At 35.7% G+C, this 24,925-nt stretch overlaps 1 protein-coding gene across 1 annotated transcript; it reads right to left on the bottom strand.

Annotated features, from left to right (window-relative positions):
• Positions 1-7,994: 7,994 nt before the first annotated feature.
• On the bottom strand, positions 7,995-24,714 carry LOC145685909 (uncharacterized). Its single transcript, XM_081758665.1, has 3 exons — positions 24,506-24,714; positions 15,465-15,892; positions 7,995-8,821 (listed from the first exon to the last, which is right to left on the bottom strand). The coding sequence occupies exons 1-3, from the start codon at positions 24,633-24,635 to the stop codon at positions 8,660-8,662; spliced, it is 720 nt and encodes a 239-aa protein (XP_081614791.1). The 5' UTR covers positions 24,636-24,714; the 3' UTR covers positions 7,995-8,659.
• Between the last annotated feature and the right edge of the window lie 211 nt (positions 24,715-24,925).

Here is a 24,925-nt window from a genome sequence, read left to right on the forward strand (position 1 = left end):
TATTCAATAATGTCAAGTAAATGATCACAAATTCTTAAACATTTCTTTATTCCTTCGTGTATTCCTTTATTTGCTTCATCAGAGTAGCTTTTGTTTAGCTTAGAAATAGCTTTCCCATAAAAAAAAAAAAAAGAAACGAAAAGAAAAGAAAAAGATAAAAAGAAATTGTTCATTTTCCTCAACATGCCTATGTTAAGCTCTATATGAAATATGTTTATTGAAGATATAAGTAATAAAATTACAATATATTTTATAATGTATTTTTATTCAATTTCGTGTCTTAGAAAAAGGAGGAATTATTGTGAATCATGGGCGCCCGAAGGAGATGGCAGGGTGGGGCCCAATCTCCCCCCGGCTCACGAAAATGTATTAAATTTCTTAAAAGTATTTTAATACAAATAAAAAATATCAATGTTAGTATAGGAATCATGTATTTGAGTCTCTCCTAGAAAATTTTCTTCAGGCGCCCATGTTGTAAACGGTATGTTCGGGATTACCGGGGAAGTTTGGAAAAAACATGTATTTTGTTTTAGAAACCGACACTTTCCGTTTAAAAGACTTACTTTCAATTTTCTTTTGCATTTTAGTAAGTAGAACATTCTCCAAACTTTAATTGCTGTCCCTGTAAATATAAGAGTTATTTATACGTATATTGGAAGCTATGTGTTCGTGAACACTCCGGTCTCCCCTAATGGAAACATGATAAAACAGGGATGGAAAGGGAAGATTGTATTTGACCAAACTGACCATATTAAGGGAAGGCAATTCTTTCATGTTAGGATAAAACAAGAAATCAGCTTGGGGTAAAAATGTGCATTTAAGAAGTTTACAAATTTGCACTAACTCACCTCAAGAGATGAAACTTAAGAAGACGACAATTACCCTTTTCCCAAGTTTTATATACTTACATAATACCAGTTTTATTTACTGTTAGATGTATTAAGCATTTGAAGGCGGCGTGCTTCATATTACCCAATGCGAGCGGTCCCGAGTTTGATTCCCAGTAGAGACATTCGATCGGAAAAGTGTAACAACTTTTTCAAGCCAGTCAGCCTAGGTTTTCCTCGTTTACACCAGGCTAATGCCAGGATAGTACCTAACTTAACGGTCCAAAGCCGCTTCCTTCCTTCTCCATTCCTTTCTTTTTTCCCGTTTCCACGCGTAGTGTGATCACCGAGGGAAGTCATCCGATATACTGTATATGACGAGGTAACATGGCCATGGATGCCGCAAGCACAGAAATTAAATTTCCAATTCTAATGATGTTCCTCAAGCGTAGCCTTGCGTGCGAAGTCTCCATCCCTCAAACCTCATGAGTTTTTAAATTTGCAATAAATAATAATAATAATAATAATAATAATAATAATAATAATAATAATAATAATAATAATAATAATAATAATAATAATAATAATAATAATAATAATAATAATAATAATAAATGTAGGTCATATAGCCAAGTTCTCGAGTAATTATGAAAAGCTTTCACAGAGTTTGTTTATCTTTATTTCAAAGATATATTTTGTGGGGGAGATAAAAGTGTATATTGTCCAGTAGCATTATACTAAAAAGTTAAAATAAGTAAGATAAAGAATATGTTACTTTTGTCTGCAACTCTTAAGCTAACGACACGTGGTAGGAAAACTTAATTCTTGCACTTAACGCAAGCGATCTTCTAAAAATAAATAACTAAATAAATAAAAATCGTGTCAGTCTGTTTCACGACATTTTTTTTTTTCTTTCTGTTGTGATTTTAATAAAATTTGCATGTGCTTTTTCTTCTTCTTCAGACTTACAATATAAACTTATTTTCTTTGGGATTAATATTCTCATAAAGAATAAAAGTAGTCGAAATCAATCCCAAGTTTGAAATTCGTAGTCTACCTCCTCTCTCTCTCTGTGTTTGAAAAACCCTGCACTCTAACGTACAGTTGAAATTATAAAGATCAACTGAGATCTTTATTTAAAGCCAAAGTTTCCTAGGCACGATTACCAGGAAAGCTAGGTGAGTGGTCGAGATTTTTTGAACAAGATTGTACATAATTTCAGAACTCTCTAGTTACTATATGGATAGCGCTGGTTCGAATCCCACATTAAGCTGTAGGTCCATATCTCATGTAGCCTCGCGGCTGAAAGGAACACTTAATTCAAATCAAGTCTAATATACATAATTGCACGGGTAAAAATGAAGTGAAAAGCGAGGGGACGCCGTACCCTCACTTTCTAAAAAAAAATACAGTGGGCAAAGATAAGCACGGGGGTCAGATAAATCATGCGTCCCCTTACTTTTTCAGATCCACTTCTACCCTTGTATAATTGCATTTCCTTTGGCCATACCTGAGCCAATTATGCTATCACTGCAAATAATACAACCATCTACATTCACGAAAAACTATACTTCGTAAGCCCAGATAGTTTTGTTCTATAGCACTTAAATATTTTGCCACTCTTTGTCTTTTAAAAATTCGCAGTCAAAAAGAAGAAAAAAAAAAAGGAAGTTGGTCTTATGATGGGGAGCAGGGTGACTCAGTAGCAGATCGCTCATCTCTGGTGTACGGGGTCCCTGGTACGATCCTTGGGTACGTAGCTTATTGTGGTGGGCATTGTGTTCAAGAGTTTTCTCGGGATTATCCCGTTTTTCTCCACCAATTCTTTCATAATCATTCATTTTGGCTATTTATCTGTCTCCTTTAGACTAAAGGGAATAAGTATGAGACGGTAATTACGTGAGATCTTCAAATAGATAAAAGATTATTGAAATGTGGAACAAGAGCGCCCTAGACAATATTATTTTGCATGAGGTACCGTTATCGCAAGTCACCTAGTGGCTTTCCGTTTTCATCCGTTTAGAAACGCGAAAATAAATGCTGATTTTCAAAATGGCTCGAAATCGAAAGTAGATAAGTGAGTCGTGATAACGGTATCTCATGTAAAATGATATTGTCTAGGGCGCTCTTGTTCCACATTTCGATCATCTTTTACCTATTTGAAGATATTACATACTTACTGTAAAATTAGCGGTATTTTAATTTCGCCGGAATGAGGCCTCTTTTAAAGATATCATTCTATTTTGACATAATTATACTCTTAAACACTGTTCTAGAATTTGCTCCTGAATATCTTAAGAGAATAAAATCAAATGAGTAACAGGAGTGAAGGCAATAACCACAAAAAAGAGGGGGAATTGGTAGTTAAAAGAAAACTGTAATTTAACATTATGAATGGTAAAAAAATATGCATGTATATATTTAATGTAACGTCCCATGGTTATGTTCTTTAGACTAAAAGAGTCGGAAGATTAATGAAAGTAAATAGATGTGAAAGAATTGGTGGAATGCGAATGTAGGAGGAAAGAGGAGAACCCGAGAAAACCCATGGACACAATGCTGAGCACTACAAACTTAAGTGGCTTGGGATGGAACCAAGGATCCCTTGTACCGGAAGTGAACGCTCGATACCTGAGCCACTCACTGTGCACCACGAATGGTTTAATACAAGTGAGCGATAGAGGAAAACTTAGTGAACCCAAAGGGAAAATCTCTGAGAAAATCCAAAGATACGATGTTCTCTCCATCACAAAGGCGTGTGACTCGGAATCGAACTAGGAACCCTTCGAGTCAGAGATGAACACTCTGTCCTTCGAAAGACCAAGCGTCTTGCGAAAGATTCTCTGAAAAATACAAAGAAAAGAAACCCGTTTTACAGAGACTTAAAAATTCAATTTTATTAAGGGAAAATTTACGGCACGAAATTTCAGTGCAATGGCGTTTCTATTTTCCATTATCCCCTCCTGAGCATATGATTAACTTTTTGACAACGTCTACAGTAGACATGGGTAAAAATTTATAAATTTTATCGCTTCAAACTAAGGGGAAAAAAAGCTTGATCCAATACCCTATTTCTTCTACTAATTTATCTGAAGCTATCTTCCCTTAGCTTGTAGCGATAAAATTTATAAATTTTATCACTACAAGCTAAGAGAAGAAAGTTTTATCTAATATCCTAATTCTTGTACACATCTTTCTGAAGCTTTCTTCCCTTGGCTTATAGCGATAAAATTTGTAACCAAATAAAAATTTATCATTTTTTTTTATCGCTACAAGCTAAGGGAATGCTAATTCTTCTATTCATCTATCTGAAGCTTTCTTCCATTAGCTTGTAGCTATTAAATTTGTAACCTAATGAAAAATTATATGTTATCGCTACAAGCTAAGGGAAGAAAGCTTCTGATAAATCAGTAAAGAATTGAGATATTAGATAAAACTTTCTTCCCTTAGCTTGTAGCGATACAATTTAAAAGCTAATACAAAGTTATAAATTTTATCGCTACAAGCTACGGGAAGGAAGTTTTATGTAATATCTTAATCCTAGTACACATCTTTCTGAAGCTTTTTTCCCTTAGCTTGTAGCGATAAAATTTATAACATTTTTACTGACGTGACTTTCGTCACGAATAGCTGTTAAGTTATAAGATCTCATTACATCAAACCTTCAGTAGTTGTGGTTCAGAAAGCAAATAAATAAGCACATTTATTTAAGTATATTCACATTTATTTTTATATTAAGTAAATTTACAATATCCAATTTACACTTGAAAGACTGTCGGTAGCAGAACAAGAAGAACGGTTCAAGATAATTCTTCTCTGATTTGAAAAAACAAATTAAACAAACTAAATAATAAAAAACTAAGTAAAAAAAACACACAGAAAGCAACATAATTCTTGATGATACACTTTCTTTCGTGATCATAAGCAAGGCAAAAAAAAGTTACAGCTTATTTATAAGGAAAATCAAGAAATACGACAACACACCACAAAATGCAAACAAAAGGCGCACACAAAAGACAGCCAGGTCTATTACAAAGAAAATTTTACAACTTAAAAAAAGAAACTGAAAAAAAATAAAGCTAACTGGTAGAAAGCAATATTCTCTCTGTTTTTAGTTTTTTTTCAAACTTATTTATTTTTCTTTAGTAATGAAAAATAACGTAACATTTACAGAATTCACAAAATTTGGTATTTAAGAAATTAAACAACATTAATGTATACACTACACACACAAAAAAATAACCCTACGTTGACTAGGAAAATTACACATATAATAATGAAAATAATAATAATTAATAATAATAATAATAATAGAACTATACACAATAATGAGATCACTGAATCAAGGATAAAGCCGCCCTTGGCACGTGATCACAGAAACGCTTTGATGGGCGAAGATCTCACGGTTATTCCTTACAGATCCCTGAATAAACTTTTCATATCCATCTGGCAGCAATGATAATTTCTCATTCACAGTACATTTAAATTGTTGTTCATTCAGCAAAACTGTAAAAATCAACCCTGAGATCTACAGTTACATTTTTTTTTTACTTATTTATAAATGTATTTGCTTATAAAATATGTATTGTTAAAAAAAAATATTTACAAATAGTGTATGCTGTAGTTCGTGGATGTTCAGTCAAGGAACTGGCACCTATGGGGCCCCGACCAGACTTCAAGTAATGGCAGTAGAGTTTTCGTATCTCTTTTCAAACCAGTCTTGCAGACTTTCGAACACCAGCTTTGAGCCAGTAAACAATTCTATAAGCCCATAGATTATATAATTTTTTTCTAACCCTTAATAACACCAAAAGTAGTAATTTGAACCAAATTTGTGTATGATACGCAACAAAAATATAACTATGAAGTAACGAAAGGAGTGCACTTTAATTACTGAACAAGAAGTGGCCGGGAAGAAACAATAATTGAAAAATTTTGTGTTCCAACATTCAGATGAAACATGGCACAGTACTTAGAGAACAACGTTATCACAATTTTTGATTAGTTTCATCTGTCAATGATTGCACTAGATTAGTCTATGTTGGTTTTTAAAATATTATAACTTCACAGTGTTCCATTTTTAAATCAGATACGTGTTGTACAAAATATAACCGGGGTATAATGTTAGTTTGAATAAAATAAAGTTACATACACTGATTTACCTTTACTATAATGAATAATGGATAATATTGCTATAGCCTCATTTTTTAAATTACAGAAATCCTTCTGATGTACTAACACTACAATTAATTTATCCAGCATGCTGCATAGTACACGAACCTGTTATGCGGTGAATGGAATTAAAACTGTCTTAAAATTGGTATTTCCTCTCCTTAATATAGAAGTAAGTGTTGAGCATGCCTCTGGGAGCCATTATTTTGAGCGTAACAAAATCCACGAACTACTTACATAATCAATTCATTCCAGAAAGGACTTTTTCTTTTTTAATTTTTCTTCTTAAGTATTGCTGCCATATTAATACAACTATACGTAAACTTTCATTGTCGAAATTTTATCATAATAATACTAATAAAATGTTAAGCCCATTCTGAAATGATATGAAAGCAACAATATATACAAAGAAGGTGGTCTCCGGTGGCGTCGAACGGTCTCTGATAGTAGGTAATACCGTGATTTATTACATACATATTACAAAAACGTAGGTTACGAAGGTCTTAAAACTGATAACATGCCTAAGGAATGAATCAAAGGCACTTGAAATTTTACAGGAAATGAACATTGTAACACAAATCATGCGTTAAAGAGATATACAATTATCTTTCACACAGAAGCAGGTCGAAGTTTACACAAATAGACCTATAACTCTCCCAATTAGAAATATGCATTACGTATATAAAATATTGTTACGTATCAAAATACAGTTCTTTTTTTTTTTACCTTATACACAAAAAATGAAAGACGAAACAAGTATATGTATTTTTTGTCAAGTCGAATTCATCATTCTTATTCCAATATATTGTGCTCTGATTCAAATCATAAGACTTCTCTTTTTAATCTCTTTCTTCACAGAACACTATTTTTAAAACCATTCTCTGATTGTGGACGGATTTTTACAAAACTGACTTTTCGGTGCAAATCCATATACTTAATGACTAACACTGTTATATATCCTTTTGGTGTTCAGTTATTTTTAAAACACAATATTTACTATAAGAAATTGTTAATCAATCATTGCTATTAATGAAGTATTGTTCTATCTACAGTACACATTCTATTAATGAACACATTAAAAAGGAAAAGGAGATATTGTTACAAAGTTTCAGATTATTTCGTTTAATGCTTTACAGAGAACGGAAATTTAAAATATCACAGCTACGCTTAATTCTATTTATGTAACAATATACTCATGACTTTATTTTGCCTCGATCTTTCTACACGTTCGTGCTACACTCAAGAAGTACACTAAAACTCTTTATTTATTATTCCTGAAGACAATCAAATTAACATTTAGATAAACTATAATTAATTAGGTTTTTGTGACTTCATTGTTATTAAATTTTTATGGGTAAATTTAAACTTCGTATAGACCTTCTCAACCCTATAGTTTTATTTCCTATTATTATTTTCTAGCAAAAATATTAGGAAGGCAGTCAGTGCGGTATTCTAGCTATCATTACCATTACGAGACCCACGCTAATGAGCCACACAAATCTATTCTACCTAATAGAGATCAGTGAAAACTAAACAGGGAGTTTAGAAAATACTCCCTGATCCAAATATAAATTGTTTGCGCTTAGCAACATTGCAATACTAATACAGAAACAAAAAATCACTTACATATATGTAATAATATATATATATATATATTCATATATAAAATAAATCAATCACAAATTCCTTTATATCAAATATTTCTCTATTAATTAAAAAAAAATCTCCTGAGAAGAGTTAACAGATATCTTGGTTTTATCTTTATTTTACTTTATTTTATTTTTTTAAAAAAATGAGATCATATTATTTCTTTGATTATAAAGTCTGGTTTCTTTGGAATTAAGAGAAAAAAAAACAAACTAACAAATTCAGGGCTCCTCAACTCTACAAGGTTCGCGATATCCAACTGAAAAGGACCAGAATCTTGTAGTACCATTACTGAAATTTTCGAACTGAAACTCTTTCTCAAAAATTCGCGCCTCACCCGTTGAGAACCCTGAATAAACCACTATATTAGACAGGTAAAAAAAAAGAAGAAAAATAACAAGCACTTGGCATTTATATATGTATATATACAACTGGAACAAGTAAAAAATATGCTTGAAGAAAGCAAAAGAAGAAAAATCATACTGGCAAATTATTAAAGTATCTCTCTTTTTCTTTTTTTTTTTTAACTGGTACATTTATCTTTCTTTACTATTGGGACTATTGACACTAAAGCATGCGAAACAAATATAAGAATAAGCATTTAACAACAATATGCACGCGCATTTTGGCGTCATTTTTTGGACCACTTTTTCATTCTTGTCCTACGAACAGCTAGCTGTCACTCTTCATCTTCCATTCACGTTGGCAGCGTAGCTACCTTCAGCACAATTTCTTATGGATACATCTTTGTCCTGTCCTGTCCTTTTAGTATTACAAATCTTTTTTAAATCTAACTTTCAACGTCCTTAATATATTTATATGTATATATAATATTTCTTCTATTAACATTATAAAGACATTTGGACTTCACGATAATTCGGACGCTTTCTTTCCGGAACCTCTGCTTCTTACGGATACCATCATCCAAATAAGAAAATATGAAAATTTCTTCACTTGCCTGAAGAAATATTTCACCAAATGATGCATTATTTCCTCTGTTCCACAACAAATGTCTACGGAATGATGGACTTGAAGCTTATCTTCATCCGCCACCGTAGAAACAAGATAAAAGCCGTCCACACCGAGAAGTTGAAAGGAAGAGGGAGAAGAAGAATCAGCAGACAAGTTCCCGACAATGATATCTCCTTTTTGCTGCTACTTCTCGCCTTCTTTTTCTGGAAAGATAAAAGAAAAAAGAAAACCTGTAAGACACAGCTATTTAGGAACTTCAGCTCATAAAAGCACAGTTAACTTATCGTACTATTTATATTCGACAATATATTAAAACTCAGAAGGGTGATGCACCTTCCTGGACGAGAGGCTGAGAAGCGTGGTCTCATGTTTAATCCTCGGTGGGGGATACTTACTACGCATACAAACCCGATTAGTGGATCGAATCCCACTTTATAAACAGTTTCATATAGTCTCAGTGCTGTCTGGCCGATCGTTCCGTTAGGGATAATTGTGGCATATAAACACATGAACTGAAAGGATGGGTGTGGTTTATATACAACATTTGCGTTTAATTTGTCAAACATGCCATTCAATACCCAATCATAGGCTTAGATGGCTTATAGGTTGTCCGTTTACTTTTCGTCTCTGAAGAAAAAATCATTTAAAAAGGTTGAATTCCTACCAAGCAAATTGAAAGAGTGAGACAATGGGACGAAACAAGAATTTCAAGCAAATGTGAAGCAAGGTATGTGAGAAACAATTTTCCCTTTACTACGAATACTTTTGATGTGTAAGATTTTCCATAAAATAGAAATGAAACGACTACACTGACGGCTAATGAGAAAAGTCATATCGATAAAAAAAAAATACGTTTTCGCTACAAGATATGAGAAGAAAATTTACCTAGTGTCCTAAATAGGACGATAGGTAAGTTTTCTTCGTTTAGCTTGTAAGGATAAAACTGTAATTTTACTGACGTCACTTCCCTCACGAGCGGTGGAAATGAGGATACCGTTTTTGCATCAGCCGTCTATAAATATAAAACGACACTTATTATTATTGTCTTGCCATCGCAGTGTATTACTCTGGTCAGTGGCGGATCCAGGGGAGGGATGATCGTGGCAACCCCCCCCCCCAGAAGAGGAAACTTTCTTATTTTATATATATATAAATAAAACCAATCCCAGATTTTGGACCTCTTAAAAGTAGCAGTATTCCAACCCACCTCCCCCCCAGAAGTCCGTCCTGGATCCGGCCCTGACTCTGGTAACTATTGAAAGAAAGAAACATATCTGAAGGCAATGAAGATATATTACAAAGAAATACATTGCCGTCCTTACACCACTTATATTATTAATCCATGGTGCGTATGGTGCCTCTGTGGTGAAGTACCCATCTCCTTCAACTATGTAGCTACGGAAATTGTGTATAATGAATATCAATTCTTTTACTATGATAATAGACGAAGGGGTATTCTGAAACTTACTATTAGTTACTATCTTAGTTTCATTTTGCCCTTTTCCTATTGACTTCCTGAATAATACAGATAAATATGTGAGTAAAAAAGAATATTTTTTCATGTATTCTTTATTATCAAAGAAATAACCGCCATTACTTAGACAAGAAAATAGAGGCAGCCATTTTACTTCCATTTCCGAATCTCTGAGTGGGAAGACGCTTCATCTAGAATCACGTCCAAATGAAGGAAGATACGAACATTCTCATATAAACACATGTGGATAAAAAAAAAGTTACAAGCGGCTGGATACGCCCCCACCCCGAAATCCATTACGTTCACACTACAATACCTACCGCCCACTATAATAAAACTTGCACTGATCACACTATACACCACCAAGTTAGTGCCCATTATTGATGAATTATCCCTTGATTGTTGGTGTTCTATGACACAAGTAGGGGGGAAACAATGCTACCCCTCTTTTTCATGTGATTTCCTCCACCTATCCCTACAAGTCATAAAACTGACCACAGGAAGGAAAAGATCGCCTGCTGTGACTTGCGGGTTTTGGTTTTTAGGTGGCATTTTATGTATCAGGAAGATTCAATGTTATATAGAGAGCAAAAGAAGAAGAAGAAGAAAAGTACAGAATCTCTCCATAGATGTCATTAGTATCTAGTATAGCTTTCTTGCAAAATACGAGAAGAAAAGAAAAAAAAGTCCAGTTTCGCGTTGATCTTTACGCCTTCATTGAGTTTTACGAGGGTATAAATTTCCCCGGCCGGAAACGGCTTGTGAATTCATCGCGAGACCGAACTCCCTCTGCCAATAGTTTCCTGAATTACGAGACAAAAACAGTGCTGGCGAAAATGGACACCTCATCAACTACGGGGGTCAAGTTCGTCAGTAAATTTTTATTGGATATGTACGTTAAGTACAAACCATCATCGTCGCCACATGTATAAATGCCACTGGAATATTAACCACAATCGCCCAAAAACGACAAAACCCACGGGAAGAAAATAAATCAGTAATAACTAATGCAGTAATAAAAATTATACAAAGAATGTACGCCAATAAATAATAAACGTTATGGCTAGCAAGCACATCACAGATCAATTCGTATAGCGATCTCACGCTGTGTGACAAATCATACTGTACAAAAGAGATAATCACATTATGCACTTAACTTCATTACAGCGATTTCGCGCCACATAAGACATTGTTTTTGAAGAAGATTCTTCATTAATTTAACCTTACATTAAGGCGTACGTGCCATTACTGACATCCGTAAAGTAGCTGCATTTGAGCTTGTTCTTGAAAATAAGCAAGTTATCCCTAAGCGAAAGTATTTGTCCTAAAGCATGGTACACTCACTAACTCTGAGCATAAAACTTGATTGACACTTGGAGTATTGCGGACTGGTCACCCCTGCACTAAGATTTCATCACAAGTTGATCTACAATTTCCAAAATCCACGGCATGATATAGAATAGTAGCCCCTGTCTCTCATAACTCCAATGTTTCAAAAGGATGCAATACAAAAACACGAGCAATCAAATTGCAGAAAGGCCATTTAAGGATAGACCACAAAGTTCCAAATGCTGTGTATGTTGCAGCAGCAGCGTAACTTCTGATTTTGCTGGGGGAGGAGGGAAATAAGAGTTTAACGTTCTTTTAATTATCAGTACATAAGTATACAGTACAATAGATTAAAATAGCTATGTTACTCAAAACTAACGGGAGAGGGATTGCCTCTCCTGCCCTCCCCATACGACGCTCCTGGTGTACAGTTAAATGCCGTACGATATGATGTAGTCCGGACACTTGACTTCTCCAGGTCGCGCCACATAGGTTCGATGAGCCTTACGGGTCCTTGGTTCGATCTCAGCTCGCGCCAAGTGAGCTTTGTGGCGGACAAATACCCTGTGCGTGGGTTTTGTCGGGATTGTCCCGTTTCCTCCCACTTTCTCCATTCCACCATTTCATTCATGTGTCATCATCACCGTCTTCTTTAGCCTAGCCGTCATAACGTGGGACGTTAAACTGAAAGATTTCATTTCATTTTTGGTTAGCCTTACAACCGCATTGGAAAAAGAGTAGACTGGAGGCGGTAATTTCCCATCCCCACCGGGAAGCGAACCTGGGCCCCTAATTCGTAAGGTGACAATGCACCAGGGGCTTTATTATAGATTTGAAGGTTGTAACAATGAAAGTAACAAGAAAAAAGGAGCACTATCCAATGCACTAATCAGCATTGCAGCCGAAGTCAGTGGCAATAATGAATAATCCAACTCCTTTGAAGACGAGATAGTGAGGGATGATCTTACATGAAGGTCTATATCCCCGGTAACTCCACCGGATTCAAGCCCCAGTAAAGTAGTTCAGAGCCCATCCTTCATAACCTTGGTACTATTAAAAACACGAAATACATGAAGTCAAACAGCATTGCACCCAACACTTCCGCAATCGTGCTCACCATGTTTCTTGGATTGCTGATTGGTATAATGTACATGGTCGCGTCCGCTTGGTCCCCTGGTACTAATATAAATATAATTGTTAATAGTACAGTTTTTCTCTCTCTTTGTTTATTGAAGTTCAGCACTGAGGCTACATAAGACGTGAACCTACAGTTTAAGGTGGAATCTAAACCACCGTAATTGCTACCGAGCCCAAATCCAGGATCCCGTGCATCAAAGGCGATCACGCAAACCACCAAACCAGTTGGGAGTGCAGACGTACTTTATTATTATTATTATTATTATTATTGGTATGATGTCACTGAAGCTCTAATGTTGTATAAAATGTAACATGGTACGCCATATCCAATGGATATAAACGACAAATTTATCTTAATTATATACATTTTGAAGTACCTACCAATTTTATAAATAACTTTATTGCAGCTAAAAGGCTGCATTATGTAACATCTCTACCCCACGAAATTAAACATACAAATTAACTAATACTTAAGAACGTTGTCAGGGGGAAAAATATGTAGGCTCACAAACCATGAAGTAAAATCTCATTTGATATAGCTCAAACATGAATATTACTATTTATGCGTGTAAACAATGAAACGTGATGACAAAAAGCGCTATAACATGCCACATCAATATCACAATTTATGAGAATAAGCCATGGCAAGAAGAAAGAAGAGGAGCAAACTCACTTTGAAACAGTTCGTAAACCGCCCACTAGATGGCAGAAGAATACGTTCGTTGCTCAGAAAAGTGAACTTTACACACACTCGCTGGCGTCAGCAGCATCGAACGAAGCGAACAGCTGTTGAGTAGGGGAAGCGCGTTGACCTACAGACACACTCATGGTAGAACGGAGGTGCGAGGAGAGAAAGAGAGAATTTCCCCTCTTTAGCGTTAATGATCTGTATTTAGTTAGAAAGTGATTCCCTCCTGCAGTTGGGAAGCTACTCTTGTCTTTACGTAATACGGTCGTTGCATTCTAATTTATTGCATGAAACAAAAATATAAACGACGACGTAATAATAATAATAATATTTTGCTCTGTCTATGGAACAATTCACTTGCAGTGAACACATGCTAAATCACGTTCAACTACAAGGCTATGGAAACACTTCGACTTGTCGATCTATATAAATCAATATTGTAGGGTTGCCGGCAAAATTCATTCCTCTGTTAACATGAATTATCACGTTACTTTGGACCGAGTTGAGTTGATTTTGAGATTAACGTCCCTTTCAGCGGCGAGGCTATATGAGACAGGACCTACTGATTAACGTGGAATCTGAACTACATGAGGTCCCACCGGGAATCAAACCCGAGTCTCAACTACTCAGCCACGAAGGAGCCCTACTTTGCACCGAGGTTAAACATACAGAGGGGGAAGGGAACGGGTGCACTTTCAATGGTGACTGTACCCAGGGGCGGATCCAGGACGGACTTCTGGGGGGGGGCGGTGGGTTGTAATACTACCACTTAGAGCTACTTTTAAGAGTTCCAAACTCTGGGATGGGTTTAGTTTATATATATATAAAATAAGAAAAAGTTTCCTTTTCTAGGGGGGGCGATTGCCCCGATCTCCCCCTGGATCCGCCCCTGACTGTACCAATGTAATCCACGGGAAAGGTGAAAGATCTTACTTTTCAGTGCTTGTCACGCGCACCGAGAAGAAGCTCTGAGTGAGTTTGTGAGAGGGGCAGGAGGGGATACATGTTGCACTTTTGTAATAATTCTCGGCCACTGATATTACATATTTAACCTTGTATTTTAGCCGAGGATATGCGTTAAAAACTCTCATCCCCGCTCCAAAATCGTCTAGGGACAAGCGCACTCTCTGGAGCCGGGGTCTCGGGTTCGATTTCCAGTAGAACAGTATTGAAACCTGAACTCCTTACGGTGATTCGGATTTCACCTTAAACCCTCGTCAGAGAGGCCTTGTCCCATGTAATATTGTTGCCAAGAAAGGACACTAAATTGAAAAAAAAAAAAAAAAACTAAAATGTCGTAAGTCTTCTAACGGACTTCTTTCCTAAACCACAGTACTGTAGAAGACCATTTTCAACTTAACCATCTTAAAAATATAATCAATAATACCATGATAAAGCAGCAACGCCTTCCTACAAAGTGAAGAGGTGGATTATGTTGTAAATACGGTATGAAAATCTCAAAGAAATTTTAATTCCCAACTATTCCAACTGCCATGCATATAATATTTACACTTAGGTAATACCTATTTCAGCCTACAGAACAATCATAGACAATTACACTAAATTTAACCCTAGAATAAATAAATATGCATACAAACATGGATTAATGAAATCTTTCAATAACTTTCATCTTAAAAGTTCTTGCCCATACCGTTGTGTAAAATAATAATAATAAAAAGTATAAATAAAAATAAGTATGAGATATCCGGTTTACGAAAAATAATTAATTTGTTTCTTTTTTTTTAATAGTCGTATGTAATAACTCAGGTCTTATATAAAAAAGTAAAAATCCAGTAATTTCTGCTGGACAAGAAATTATTACAATCACATTTTCCTCAAAAAGTTTCGACGAATATCCTATCTGGTTTAGTAAGTATATGCTAAAGCAATAAATGTTAAAAAACAACTGAAGATTATATATATTGCTTTAGCATATATTTATTTAGCCAGTAGTAAAAAGTAACGACCAGATTTATAATTAGAATTGCATACTAGATCGGCTCCCATCAAGATTATTTCTGGTTTTCAGACCAAAAGTCGTCATATGTCAATTCAAATAGCTTTTCAACAACCTTACGAGGTTTTAACACCGAAATGTATGTAGCCCCAACAAGAATCGAATCCAGAACCATGCCGATAAAAAGCATACGCTTGCTATTCGACTAGACAAGAGACTAAAATGAGCACTACTAAACAGCAAACAAAAAATAAAGCTTACCTTTTGGTACCCCTCTTCGAACTCATCCGCTATCTTTCGGAGTTCTCTTCCAACCTGGATCCACTCATCCTCCGACACGAACTCTGGCGACATCATCCTTGCAGGAGGCAGATCGACCACGGGGGATGATGGGATGTGCTTGAGGCAGCAGGTCCCCCACTTGCGTCGACCGCGGTGGAGATGTGACGATGTTGACGCTGATCTGGCTGGCAGTTGAGTCTTCCAAGCCAGCCTGGCGGGAAACGATCGTGGTGTGGCGCGTGTCGGGGAGACAGTGCACTGGACGACGTCTGGCAGAGGCAGCAACGGCTGAGCAGGGCTCGGTGGCTGTGGCGGAGGTTGCCGTTCGGTCTCTTCTCTGGCTCTCGTGGCGGTCCTCGGATTCTGTCGAGAACCTGGCCTCACTCTTTGGCCCGGTCTTTCGCGAGCTAAAACGAAACATTAAAAAAAGAATATATTAATCAATCACTGTATGTATTGCTGTGCATTACTTAAAAAAATACTATCATGATATCTACAAAGAATTAATTGTTCGTGACACAAACGCATGGCATTATGATAGGTAAAAACTTTTGGAAGAGACGAGACATTTCAAGGACAACTCGGAATTTACCAATCACCGTTATATGCTACAATGTTTCCTAGTGCATAATTTTTCTTTTATTTAACGAAAGTAGTAGTAGTTTGTTTATTATATTAATATACGCATAAATATGCTTCAAGTAGCGTTTTTTGTGTTATTCTGCTGACAATTTTATTACAAATGAAGAAAGCGAATATAATACATTTGACGTACGAATATAATATATTTAAATCATCTTGTTAACATAACTTGTCATAATTCGTTATACATGACCTGTGCACATAAATATACATGACCTGTGATAAAGTTCTCTTTAACAAAAATTTACTGAAGTAAACCATTCGACGTGTTTACTCAAACGGAAGATCGTTAATTAACGCACAGCAAGTGAACATCTGAGTATTACATTAGATCATAATCATTCACTTCTTATAAGCAAGGTATTCCTAAATCCTAACTTCTCAATCTAATCTTTCACACCAGCTGATTAATTTTGAGTTTTCGATTGGATCACAGGGGAAAGCAACTGGTTGCCCTACCGTTGCTCAACTCGCTCAGTGTTCCTTATCCAACAAAGGTACTCAGAAAGTGAGCCAGAACTAGCGTTCCAACAAAATAATACGCGTATATTATAATCCATGTCGCTTTAAATATGACAGATCTTAAAATTCCCCTTATTATTGTCTACTGTATTTCTCTCATTCCCACTATCTTGCAAAAAAAAAAAAAAGTATATTTAAAAACCAAAGAACAACACTACTTCATAAGCCTTTATAAAATAATATACTGTTACTGAATCAGTGATGATTTGAGAAGGTGGCTCGGAGAAAATTCCCCCGCCAGAACCATAAATTTCCCTTTGTCACATCTTGCTTAATGTGAATTCTCAGTATTTTCGTTAATACCACTTTCCACCCTCTCCAGGAGAAAATCTGAAATCATGACTGTACGTTTCCCGCGCTAACTTTCTTATCAGCACGCCAGCGAACCCTATAACGTTCTGAACACCTAGACTCACTTCTCAGCAAAAAGGTGTCTAGCAGCACACAGACGCTAGACCTATAAGTCAAAGATGGATGAAATGATAAAACTCAGACACGATTTGCCTGGAATCAGGGAGGGGTAGTGTCTACTTGACCACTAAGCCAGTGTAAGCTTTTATAGAAACATGAATAATAACCTTTGATTTGAGTATTCAATAAATTTAGTTCTGTAAGTTATCACTATGCCAAATTAAAAAGGAAAAATAATCTAGCGAATACTGACAGTAACTTAATGGATAAAATTATATTGCTCACGATGCCTTTGCGTTGTTAACGACAAGCACACATATAGTATTTTATGCCTATCACAGCAACATTCAATTGCATGTCAATTTGGTAAAAATTCGACTGAAAATTATGTATCTCCGTATATAAAAATAGAAAACAAAAAAATAATAATAAAACTGGATTAAATTTTCAAGGCCATTTCTAAAAATAAAACATGAAAAACGAGTGGGTGTTGTACGGTCGTGAACCAGACATGCTAAAGAAGTCCAAAATGCACGCACACTATAAAACCTGAAGGCTCAACTAACAAAAGTGTTTGATGGTCCCATCCTCTCTCACACAGCCAGAACAGCTTTGAAGGATCAGCTGACTTAAGAAAACAAAAATCACTCGACCCATCCACCTGCAGCGTTGCCAGTGCTCCTCAGCTGTAATCTCTTTTTCTTTTTTTATATTTCTCCAGTGAGTCGTTTAAAATTTTAGTCACGTCACGGAAAAGTTTTTACGACATCCATCAGTTTCCCTGCCCTCTCCCTTATACCTGTTTATTTTTGTCTGGTGAAAAAGATAATATCACAAAAAGAAATTATCCCTTTTTAAACCGTCATGTTTCATGGATCTGTCAAGTCTTGTCCGTCTGTCAAATTTGTGTACAAAAGATGGCAATATATCAAGTAAAATTAACTCGTTGTCAATATCATGTTCCACCTACAGAAGATTTTTCAGGAGACGGGTAGCTCATGTTTTGTCAAGTGCTATCGCAAGAAACATGTCTGGAAAATAAAACAATATCCCTTCTATATCTATAACACAAATACATCTGTGTTTGCTAGGGAAAATGTTCCAGATTTTGTTATATAAACACAGTGTTAACGAGCGAGTTAAGGAAGGAAGTGTTAACGAGCTATTGCTAGGAAATCTTAAAAGAAAAAAATCGTTATCTAATGTTATCAAACAGATAGCGAATCGTGTTGCAACAAAAGGCGTACACGTCTTCCTTTCAAAATCGGGATGTTCCCAGTTCTGATCTCGCTACCAGCCTTGTGGAATTTCACGCCTAAGCAAAACGAAGCGCTGACAGATTAGAAAGTAACGTGTGGCTCAGTGGTAGGTAGTCTTTATCTCTGCTACCTAGGGTCCCAGATTCGATCCCAGTTCACGTCAAGTGAGCTTTGTTATGAACAAACATCGTTTTTATTTAGATGTTCTATCGCGTCTCCCACTTTTATTATTCACTATTATTATTACCACTATCTCCTTTAGATTACACAGGATAACTATGGAACGCAAAACTGTAAGATTGCATTTGGAAATCACTGGCGGCTCTTGAGGTGTCAGATAAGTAAAAAAAAAAAAAAAAAACTCTTGTGCAATCGTTTTGTTCCCTTAGCCTCTTGTGATAAAATTTTTAAATTTTACTTATGGGGTATCTCAAAAGCCGCCATTGTTAAAAAGATGTATCATAAATCTTTCAAATGTATGTCCCACGGTTATGCCGGAAAGGCTAAAGGAGACGGTGATGATGAGAAATGAATGCAATGGTGGAATGAATTAAGTTGGAAGAAACGGAAGAGAGCCCGAGAAACCCCATGCTCATGGTGTTTGTCCACCACAAAGTTTACTTGGCGCGAGCTGGGATCGAACCAATGTCCCCCACGAACCAGAGGTGAAGGCTCTACCACTGACACACCGCGGTCCAAGATGTATTACATGATGCAGGAACACACACACACACACAAAGCATACGACTTGCAGATGTCACAGACCATGAAGAACTACGATTGGCCAGATTGTTTTTAACTGAGTTTTGATAGTCAGCACATCGGTTCCATTGTTATTAACACAGAATTCCTACTCTGGACCTTGCCACCTGTTATTTCAAATAGGTGAATTAATTCACAATGCTGAACTAAAACACTAAAACTTCTAAGAGAAACCAAATCGGGGACCATGCACACACAAAGGTGTAGGGAGTAGAGATTCAATTTGGGACCACATGACCAAGAGACGTAGCCTAAGTCGTGCAAACATTCAAAGTTAAAAAAAAAAAAAAAAATGAACTTCGATTTCCTTATTCACAATCATATGCTCATTCATATAACAATAATAATAATAAAAACAATAAGAATATTATCAACTAAAAAAAAATGCATTAAATGTTGCAAGCGTAAAGTATAGTATACATCTCAGCAGATAAGGACACTTTAATTAGATACATAAACAATTACGTATTGATAAATGAATCATTGAAACAAAAATGAGTATGAATCACACAGAAAATCAAATTATTTTCGATGCGTAAATTGCATGACTCCAGTTTCAATTTACCAGAGTTACAATAGATCACGAAATACACACTCTACAGTTCGGTGTTCAAGACTCAAGCAAACCCATCTTTCAGATATTTTCTCTTAAAAAAATAAAAATAAAAAGGTTCCTTTGAGTTTAAAAACAAACCATTAACATACCTCGAATCGCTTTTACAAGTTCATTATAATAGATTGTTTTAAAATAAGTCACGGAAAACAACGAACATCTAATGTCCAAATAGCCGTTTCATAATGAATATAGAGGATGCTTCTTCTCAGTACTTTACACAAAGTAACACATACGCAACATAATATGTCAATGTTATTTTTAAAATACTGTACTATAATACTTTCCTTCTTAGTTGCAAAGCATTCTCCTAGCCCTAAATGTTGTTGCATCTATTAACATCTTCCAGATAGTTACGTTTCAGAAATCTATAATGAAATGAAATGGAAAGAGAATAGATCGATTTCACAGCTTGGACACAGTAGGGAAGCAGCAATTTTTTAACACATAGAACAAAACTCCCTAGCGTTAGAGTCAATAAAACCTTTTAAATGGATTATGGATGGTCTAGACTGATGTGCTGTCATCGTCTCCACTTTGGACTCTCTAGACCGGAATTCGTTATCTCGTAATAAATTCAAGTAACTTTCTATAACTGCTTTACGAATCTGGCGCCACTTGTCCACAACGGGAATCGATCCCGATAAGATGCGCTCAAACATCCTGTTATAGCATTTCAACTTAAGAAATTAAATTTATTATGGTTGAAGCGCACTAATGAAATTTAGAAAACAACGTTATACTAGGGAGAGTAACCAACAAGACGGGACGAGACGAGACGGAGCTTTAGTGCACACACCCTACAACTTTCGAGACGAGATATCCTTTCCATTACACCTTTTCGAGACAACACAACCTCAACTCTAAAAGTAACCCCTTGTCTTGTAGACAATCCCTGAATGACACTAACTTATCGCATTGCTTCTAGAAAATTCACTCGAGTTTGAGCAAGACATTTAAAAGACATAAGTTTTTGTACATACTCGTAATGCTGTAAACCGTAGAAAAACAATTATTGATATATTATACATAAAAAATACTTATAAGTAACTTCTCTCATCTTGACTCTGGAACTATGACTTTTCTGACCAAAATATATACTTATTTCTTAAAATTAAAATAAGTCATAAACAGTTTCAACAACGTAACGTTATCTTCTTCAGACGTTATTTGGTATATATATGTATGTTCATAATATTCCGAGACGAGACGTACATATGTCTAGTCTCGGAATATTATGAACATATGTACGACAAGTAACGTCTGAAGAAGATAACGTTACGTTATTGAAACTGTTTACGACTTATTTTAATTTTAAGAAATAAGTATATACTCTGGTCAGAAAAATAATTATTTAATACAACTTATAGGCACACTGATACTAAATATGGAAGAAAATACGAGAAAACTTTCGGAAGAAAACAAGAACTGGTACTTAAAAAAAAAAAACTGTTATTAATGCGGAGCCTACAATATGAATATAACTATTACAGCCACAGTAAGTATCATAATATTTCAAAAAATAACACTTTCCAACTCTTGCAAGAAGTTAACATTTTCATATCCTAAAACTTATTATGGACACTTCTACATATAGGCGTCTATTAACAATACTGCTTTTTCAGTGTATTATTATATTTAGAAAAGAAAGTTAATACCCAGAAGTACACATACTATTCCCAATTAGTAGAATCACACTGGAAAATGAAAAAAAAAAAAAAAAAAAAAAACTATGAAATACGGAAAAAACGCAAATCATCAATCTGCCCTCCCCACTGGATTAATGGTTAGCACGTTTGCCTTTGATGCAGGGTTCCAGACAGTGGCGGATCTAGGCCGGGGGACCTACCCCCTAGTTTTCCGAGTGACAAAGATAATTTAAGCTATTACTTATATATTTTTGAAAGTTTGTAGTAAACTCACGACATATTTCTCATGGTCTTGGTTCTCCCCCCCCCACACACACACTTTTTACCTTCTAGACCCGCCACTGGTTTCAGATTCGTTTCCGGTGTGACAGAACTGAACTTTGAACACAATACGGTGGTTTGGATTCCACCTTCAACTATGGATACAAGTCCTATATGGCTTCGGCGCTGAAAAGGGGGCGCTAAAGTTTTAAACAAAAAAAAGTCAAACGGAATTTCATCAAAAACGTTAATTCTACGTATGTATGTTAAAGTTTTTAAAAAGCGAAAAGTACATGCATCTTATTTTAATACTTCAAGCCAGTACTGTGTATCGTTGCCATTAATACACCCCTATTAATACTGAATACAAGAGTCGATAGCGCGCTAACATGTTAATTACCAGATTACGGGATAATTTCGATTATTTTTGCTGACACTACATATGGATCAACTTTTATCTGCCAGTGCTATCGGAAGATTTGGACGAACGACTTCTTAATTCTGTCATATGATATTTTTAAAGAAAACTTACAAAATGAAACAAATCAGGTAATATTACACATTACCTATACACAGTCCAACTCAAGTAAATACAGCAAAAGACAGCACACAGCTCTTCTGTGTACTTAATTAACTTTAGACTTAATAGAAATTTATATCTAGCAAATCTTACTTAGGAAAAGAAAGAAAAAAATACAAATCTAGAGAAACTACGAGAAACGTAAGCACGTTCATTCACCCTTCAATTTCAACCTTGAGAACCCAACGCCGCCCTTTCACCGCCAACTTCTTGGCACAAGAACTGATTGAACAGTATTGTGATAATTGAACTTAAGAAACATTGCGTAAGAAGCAAATGAAATATAACAGAAGAGTGGTCAGTTACCTTGATGCAACCGATTGGCAAAGGACATTAACCTTAGGAAAAAAAAATAAATAAAACGAGGAAATAATTGTGTAAAGCAAATAATAATAATAATAATAATCGAACATACGATTTAGCCAGGAACGATGGATTCGAAGATAATTCGTATTAGTAATTAGCAGAAGCTGAATCGTGCATTTTAAAAACATAACTGCAACCGAGAAATTACCACAGCTTAAAAAAAAAAAAAAAAAAAAAAATTAAAAAAAAACAATACTCTGTTGATAGGCTGTGAGGGAATACGCATGGCTACAAATACACGGGAACTCCGTCGAAGCTGTTGCGTGAGTCCCGCGTTCAATTTCCGGACGGAGTATACAAATGTTTCGGTTTCCATGTTAAACACTAACGAACCAGTAGCGATTCTCGAAGCAAGCCACATCGGTAAAAAAAATTTAAATTGCATCGCTTCATACTAAGAGAATAAAGCTTAATACAGCTTCAAAAAGTTGCATACAACAATCAGCAAATTTTGTCAGTAGGTTTGCTTTCCTTAGCTTGTAGCGATCATATCTCAACTTTTACCGACGTAAATTCCCTCAAAAGCCGCCACTGCAACCAATTTTTCAACTAAAAAAAATAGCCTGCAGTGAAAAAATGTTCATCTGTTGAACGTAAGATAATGTGAACACGCGACATCTGTCCGAAGTAAATTAAAACATCACAAAGTACTTTTAACAAAATTGATAGACCGACTTCTAGATTTGACATAACTTATCTTGTCAAATTCCATATGCATCTAACCTAGATGAATTTTGAAAACACTATTCATAAAACAGAATTTCTAGGACACATTCGGATTTAGTCGTAAGTCCACCAAAACAAAAGATACATAAGATTAAAAAAGAGAAAACTATTCGGCTTTTAAAATATAAAAACGTCAAAAAAAAAAAAAAAAAAAACAGAGTGATGAAAACACTTTTGCAAGCAAGTACATCCGGGTTATGTCATCCCGCTGAAGAAGCAAGTAGCATCACTAAGTTCAGAGACCTGTTGCCGTGTCGGGGTAAACCCATGGTTATTGTCACGTGGCCGCCGCTGGAAGGAGACAAACATCCCTTCGATGAAACCAACTATCTCCTTCTTTTAATAAGAAAGCTTTAAATTATTTTGCTATTGCAGCACATAAATACATATTTGCGATTTTCGAGAGCTGTCCTAAATATCACTTGATTTCACACTCTTGCGCGAAACTTCGTGGCTCGCATCCCACGAAGGAACTTGCATCGGTTGTGTCCCAAGCCGTTTTGCACACGCTTGGCCAAGTAATTTCCAACATCAAAAACTAAACAAGAAAGCAACTATCTCAAATCTGATACGTTCTGCAACTTATTTAAGAACTTGAGTTGTATATAAGATTATTGTCCACATACGAAGTTCAATATTTTAAGTCCAGCATCGCTGCAAAAATATCGCAATTCGCAAATCAGATCATGATACGCGAAACAAGTTCAGTGCAAACATGTAAAAACAATCACATCTCTTTTGAAGTGTTTGAAAGCGAAATCACATGATATTTGTCTAATTTACATTTTTTTCACAACTTATATTTTTTAAAAATAAAAATTAAAGAAACACACACACACACACATGTTCTCCTTGTCACTTGTTTCATCAAAACATCTGACGAAACATTATCTTGAGTGGATCCGACACATCAAGGCACTGTTCGCAATCTGCACTTAGTTATTTGAAATAAACACTTTTTGCGCGCACTGTTAATTTGAGAAGAAAATCTTGACGAAATTGGAGTTACATATTTGTGCACTGTGTATTTATCATACATTGTTCGAAGTCTTTGAGGTTATCTGAACTTTTCGGAGTTTCATGTTCGATCCTGCACCTTGCCGTCACATCACAATTTCGCCGGAGTTTTGTTTCTTTTGCGAAGTCCAACAAACACAATCAAAAACTACGGTTATAGCTCAAAATAAATATAACACAGTAAAATAAACAAATATTGTCAAGAGTCTTACCTGATTCGCGGTGTTGTCTTCTTCTAAATAGAATCTGAAACACGTCGTTAATACTTCGAAGTAAGTTTTCAATCCTATTATAATAATCCTCCTCATCGTCTGTCTCCGTAGGAAAGAAGGGAATAGCCATTTTCCTAACACAACTTCACTCTCTCAAACGTAAACGCAAACTGTTTACAGACACAGGGCGAGAAACGCTTTTGCTATGAAATTGTCTTCGGCGTGTACCGTAACTAAAGCGCCCCCACAATCACGTGACTTATCGCTAACCAATCAGGCTGTGAGGCGTGGTTACAGCACGACCAAAACCCTCGTGTTTGTAAACACGACCATGTGCCTGATCGGGTTTTGTCGGAAGTTTTCGTACACCCAGCGCGCGATGTAACAGAAAATAATACTTGGAGAAATCTTTTCCCTCAT

The sequence above is a fragment of the Thermobia domestica genome, chromosome 5 (genome assembly GCF_964235325.1).
Source record: "Thermobia domestica chromosome 5, izTheDome1.hap1.1, whole genome shotgun sequence".
Lineage (NCBI taxonomy): Eukaryota > Metazoa > Arthropoda > Insecta > Zygentoma > Lepismatidae > Thermobia > Thermobia domestica.

What these genes read in the sequence shown, in the direction of transcription:
- LOC145685909 (XM_081758665.1), bottom strand. Translation starts at nt 24,635, where the DNA reads ATGGCTATTCCCTTCTTTCCTACGGAGACAGACGATGAGGAGGATTAT. An exon ending in AAGACAACACCGCGAATCAG is followed by an intron (nt 15,893 to 24,505) that starts GTAAGACTCTTG and finishes GTTTCGTTTTAG; the next exon opens with CTCGCGAAAGACCGGGCCAA. An exon ending in TCGAAGAGGGGTACCAAAAG is followed by an intron (nt 8,822 to 15,464) that starts GTAAGCTTTATT and finishes TTATCTTTCCAG; the next exon opens with AAAAAGAAGGCGAGAAGTAG.